This window comes from Pygoscelis adeliae, unplaced genomic scaffold (genome assembly GCF_000699105.1).
Source record: "Pygoscelis adeliae isolate BGI_AS28 unplaced genomic scaffold, ASM69910v1 Scaffold244, whole genome shotgun sequence".
NCBI classification, from domain to species: domain Eukaryota; kingdom Metazoa; phylum Chordata; class Aves; order Sphenisciformes; family Spheniscidae; genus Pygoscelis; species Pygoscelis adeliae.
This window is the reverse complement of record NW_008824648.1, coordinates 102,997-108,349: the sequence shown is the minus strand read 5'-3', so window position 1 is coordinate 108,349 and position 5,353 is coordinate 102,997. Positions and strand designations below refer to the sequence as shown.

The window sequence follows — 5,353 nt, the reverse complement described above, 5'->3', positions numbered from 1 at the left end:
AGCTCTTTCCCAGCCCAGCTGTGATGCTTGTCGCTCACAGACACTGGGGGGACAGACTTTGAGAGAGTGACAGACCAGGTGGATCCCTCCAGGGCCTGTCCACAGCTGGGCTGGCCAGGACCCTGCTCCCAGCCGAGCACTTTGCAGGAGCACCGCTGAAATCAAAAGCCATGCCAGCAGGTCTCAAATTAGACTGTTGCTTTTCGTTTCAGGATGCTCTGTTTCACAGGAAGGCAGGGGCTGGATGCAATCTCTCGACCTCCCCACTGGGAGCCATTTGGCTTCTTGACTCCTCCAGGGGTCCACACAAAGGCTCGTGGAAAGCAAGGCCCCCTGCAGCTTGGGCCCCGGGCCCAGCTGCCTCTCAAGCAGTCAAAGGAGAAGTTTGGTTCCTACCCAGGGCAAGGTCTCTGAGAAAGGGGAGCTTCGCCTAGCTACCTTCTGCTGGGTTGTGCTTTCCATTGGAATTTGCTGCCTGGAGAGATGCTTATTTATATTTTTAAAGTTGTCAGGCTTAGTTCCGGGATGATGGGGGCTAATCTGTGCTTTTGTAAGAATGATAAAAGACCTGAGCTTCAGACTTAACTCTTGACTTTTATCTTCAACACAACTGTATTTTGTCTCTTTCCTCTCACACACACGTGGAGGCTCTGCAGGATTTATCCTCCCTTGGTATGGACAGGAATGGTTCTTGTCTTTGGGCAGCAGCCTCATGCCAAATAATGCCCTTGTATATATATGTATATATATATATATATATGTGCCCAAATAACACAAGTACCTTGCCTACCTAGGCACTTCTTAAAGTGCTCTTGCTAGCACCTTTCTTCCTAACTTTCTGGGACCGTCACAGTACTCCATCAAACATTTTCTGTGCTTCACCCCAGAGGTGGCTGCACATTCAGTTGTCGGCTACTTCCAAGCCTAATGCCTGTGAATCAAGTTTGCTCTTTAAGCAGCCAAGCAGTCCCCTGCCAAATCCTCCCCTCTCATCATGACCTTACAAGAGACACTAGCAAGCCCTCCCACAGCTTCCTATGAAGCTGGCTGAGTAGCTTCTTCTAACAGAAGACCTCCACTTCCTTCTTTCTCCTCCCCGAGTCTGTGGGCCTGGAGGAAAAAAAAAATACCACCCAAGAAACGGGTTTGCAGATGCCAAGAAACAAGTGGAGGAACATGCTTACCCCATGCCAATGTCTGGATCTTTGCAGAAGGTATCAGCGTCAACCCAAATATGCCCCCTAGATGCAGCAGGCTCATGAGGATGATATTCCTCCAGACGTATCGCATGGGGGGCTTGGGGCCCTCCTTCTCCCGGTAGGTCTCATCAAAGATATCGTCTATCATGCCCCGGTCTCCTGCCAAGTCCTCGTGATTGAGTAAGTCCTTCTCCATGACGGCATCCCCATTCCTGGTCACCCGGGAGGTGACGGTGCCGACAGTGGTGGTGCTGGAAGCGGAGGAGAACTCCTTGGAGAGGCGGCAACAGACATTTTCAAGAAGGGAAAAAGGGAAAACAAAACAAGAAGTTGGTGGTTACCAATGCAGGGAATTGAGACACAAACAGCTAGGCTGGCAGTACCGAGACTTGCAGCCTGCAGTTTTCCTGGCAGGCTCCATTCTTTCAGCTGAGCCCTTGGCACCAAGAAGAGCCTGCTCTGGCCCCGCGGAGTCATCGCCTGAGAGGGAAGGGGCCTGATCTTTCTGGGGAGAGGAGGTGAATGGTGGACAGGGTACAGAAAGTAAAGTAAAAGACGTGAAAGCCAGTCTTATCCACCAGTGGCTTTGGTGAGATCATTTGCAGGCTGCAAAGATTTTCATTTTACTTCAGTTTTATTAGTAGGCGTTTTTACGTGGGTTTGTGGTCTGGGCTTGTGCATAAGCAGACAACAATAAAGGAAATCTTGTGAATGAACAAAGAGGTGGGAGAGAAATACGGTCTGAAATATGGTTTTATTATAAATCATTGGGCTGCTCCTGATACCTCTTTGTATCACCCCACTAGGGATCACTGGAGGAACATCAGGAGGATCCACAGGGGGATTCCTCTGGGGTGCCTCCTTATCTCCCCCTGCCTCACCTTCCAGGCTGGGACATGGCAAGAACAACACGCTTGGAGACCAGCAGACGGTAGCAGTCGAGCAGTGTGCTTCCAGTTAGACACCCTATCCCATGGCTCCTGCTAAGCTCTTAATCCCTCTCCCGCTTTCCACCCACAGGCAAACTGAGGCACGGGAAGACAACCCTCTGAGCCAAGGCCACCAGCACGCGGAGAGGAAGTTTTAAGCAGCAAGTTGGCTCAGCCTGGCTCCCGGCTCCCTCCTGTAACCGTGACACAACATTCCCTGTGCACACGCTTGTTTGCCCTGGCTGAGTGACAGCCTGCCTGATCAGGCATGCATGACGAAAGGAGCAGGCAGGACTGACCCTAATGAGACAGGTCACTGAACCCTGAATCACTGATTTCCATCTCCATCATGACAGCCGCGTGCTTGCTGGTGCTTGCAGCCCTTTGTCAGGCCCGAGCCCAAGCACCCGACTGGGCTCGACCCTGGGGGTGCCAAGCACGTGGGATGCGAGCGGTGGGAGGGCACGCCGCCCCCATCCCCTCGCCTCCCGGGAACCTGCCCGAAGGACACGTCCCTCTGCCACCCGCGCCGCTGCCTCCACGTGCGAAGGGGCACTAAAGGTCAGCCAGCAGGAACGGGAGAGCCAGGACCGTGGGAGGGAGCGTGGCCAAGCCGGGAAAGCTCCTTTCCCAATAGAAATCTCTCCTGAATTAACACTAGATTCCCACCCAGGCACCCGGGATTCATAAAAGACCACCGTCCTGCCATGGCCTAGTTTCCTGAGGGAGGCATTAAAATCAGGCCAGGCAGCTTACGTGGCCACCCCAACTCCTCCCTCTCCCAAGGGTAGAAACTAGAGGGTTACAGACATACCTTCCTACGGGGAGGAGCTGGCAAAGCTGACAGATTCCCCACGTTTGAGAAGTAAAATGATCTCTACAGAGGGAGCCCTCTAAGTTTTTCCTTCTGGAATCAAAGGTTAGAAAGGAAAAAAACTGGACACGAAGTATCCTGCTGCTTTTTCTGAACTCAGGCAGCTGCTGAGCTTGGGACTGACTCCTCTGCATCCTGGCTATAGGCTGTCTCTGCCTGCTTCCCTAATTAATGTTTTGAGGGTATGATACTCTGAGCTGCTTGAGAATTTAGAGGCAATGCTCTGCAAAAAGAGCCGTGAGAAATGTCTTCTAATCCAGAGATTAGGCAAGGAAAAGTCCTGCCCATTTCAAAGCGTCAGATATTCTCATCTGGCATTTTGGCAGGAAGGCACAATTTTCTTCCTTGGCCGGAAGACAATCTACCAAAAAGACCTAAGACTTGTCTATGCAGGAAAAATTCCCAACAGAGATCTGGTGGTATAATTAGACGGGTAACGCTCCCCATATGGACATGCTGCTTCCAGAGTAAGAATGTGGGGTTGGAGTTGCATTTTTCTCCTCCGCGATAGCTTATGTCACTGTCAAAGTTACACAGGGGCAGAGGAGGAGGAGGAGGGAGAGCGCAAAGAAAACAGCAGAGAGGAAAAAACCTCTTCTTCCAGAGTCGTAGTAGCCACACGAGGAATTTCACCAGCATACCTATGCTGCTGGAATTACACTGATATAATCAAACTGGTCATTTCTCACGTGTAAACTAACCTTAAATCAAAAGGGCTATAAAACAGTTGTGAAACACAGCTCCACCATTACAGACTTGGTGGAGGGAGCATGGGGGAAGAGGGAGGGAGAGCGGGCAGCTATTTAGCTGGAGACGGGAGAAATGAGGAGGGAAAAAAGAGGATTTTTACCCCCTTATGGCCATAGTGGCTCCCGCGGCTCCTACCAAGGAAAATGGGATGGGGATTGATCTGGGGTCTAGAGCTGAGAGGGGGAGGAGGCCAGCTAAATCATTTTCATGAGCTCTCCCTCATTTCTGAATGACTTTGCAACTCTCATCTGCAGAACAGATGTGTTCCCCCATCTCCAACCCCCCGCCACCACACACCCTACCAGCATTGAACACGCCATAGGTGATCCTGGCACCCAGCCAGCTTATACAACCAACTGCAACTCCAAAGGTTCCCGCGCTGGGTTCAGCCTAGGGGCCCCAGGGCACTCAGTCTCGGGTCCAGTATATTTGAATATGCCCAATGTGACCCAGGGACAGGATTCTTTCCAGCCTCCAGGATATGCCCCAAAATACATGCCAAGACCATGAAACACGGTCTGAGCACACTGCCCTTGGCATCCGTTTCGGGTGGGGAGAGGAGTAAAGTTCTTTACATCACAGCATCCCTGGAAGGTCACAGCACCTGCACAAAAGGACCCGGGGAGACCCCGCGTGCTGGCGACAGGCAAGAGAGCAGGGCTGTGATTTACCTCCACTCCTCAGCACAGGCAGAAGGGGTAAAGATGGGAAGGTGAGAGCAGGAATACCGGAATCAGCCCCTGCCTCCCCCTCAGGCAAAGGGTGGCTGCCAGGAGAGGCAAAAATAAAAAATAAAATCTCTAAAGGTCCAGCAGCTCTACGTAGCTTCCTGGTGCCGGGTTGTTATTCAGACCTTATGCCAAAAATGGGCAGTCTCCCCATTGTAACTTTGCTTGGCACAGGCAATGCGGACGCCGTCATTCATTTCATCTGGGCAGCTGGACGCTTTCACCTTGCGTCTGTCCTAGAGACGCTCCCTGCTGCAACATTTGCCTTAAAAATGCTGTAAGTGAAAGCCCTTTCTTATTTAAAAAAAAAAAATATTAAGAAAATAAAAAAATCGCAGTCTGAGCACTACCAAAAACCCCACGACCTCTTGGCACAAAAGACCCTCCTGAACAGCCCTTACCAGCACGCTTGGATGGATGTTTTTAAGATGCCCCCGTATTTTATGCTCAGTCTATCCGAGGGCATAGGCTCCGCGGGGAGATAATCCCAGCGGCGGCGATCCCCGCTTCATTCACGGTCTCCCCATGAGGCTTGGGTGATGTCTTAAGTTAGCACCGAATGACTTCGCCTCATGACTGAGAAGCGGCACAGGGAGGACACACGCGCGCACACACACACACATGTGTGCCTACGTGTGCGTGTGCATGCACGGACACGCGTGGATGCCCAGACCTTTTTTCCCAAGACAGCAGCACCGCCGGAGCCGCGGAGATGAAGGAGGAAGGGGCGAGGGGAAGACAAAGCACCCGCACCCCCGGGCCCGCCGGCAGCCCCCCCCCTACCTCCTCCTCCAGCAAGTGCGCAGGCATGGGGCGGCCCTGTCTCTGCTCCTCGGCGGCGGTACGCGGGCGCGCAGGTCCCCGGCGGTGGCA

General features: G+C 52.5%; 1 protein-coding gene across 1 annotated transcript in view; it reads right to left on the bottom strand.

Moving 5' to 3' along the window:
• The window catches only part of SCD (stearoyl-CoA desaturase (delta-9-desaturase)), a 19,367-nt gene extending 14,021 nt beyond the window's left edge, over positions 1 to 5,346 (bottom strand). Inside the window, exons 1-2 of the mRNA XM_009322394.1 lie at positions 5,264 to 5,346; positions 1,185 to 1,470 (exon numbers count right to left, since the gene is read on the bottom strand). Of these exons, the coding sequence (XP_009320669.1) occupies positions 1,185 to 1,470; positions 5,264 to 5,290 (313 nt within the window). The 5' untranslated portion in view covers positions 5,291 to 5,346. The remainder of the gene's footprint in view (positions 1 to 1,184; positions 1,471 to 5,263) is intronic.
• Positions 5,347 to 5,353: the final 7 nt, after the last annotated feature.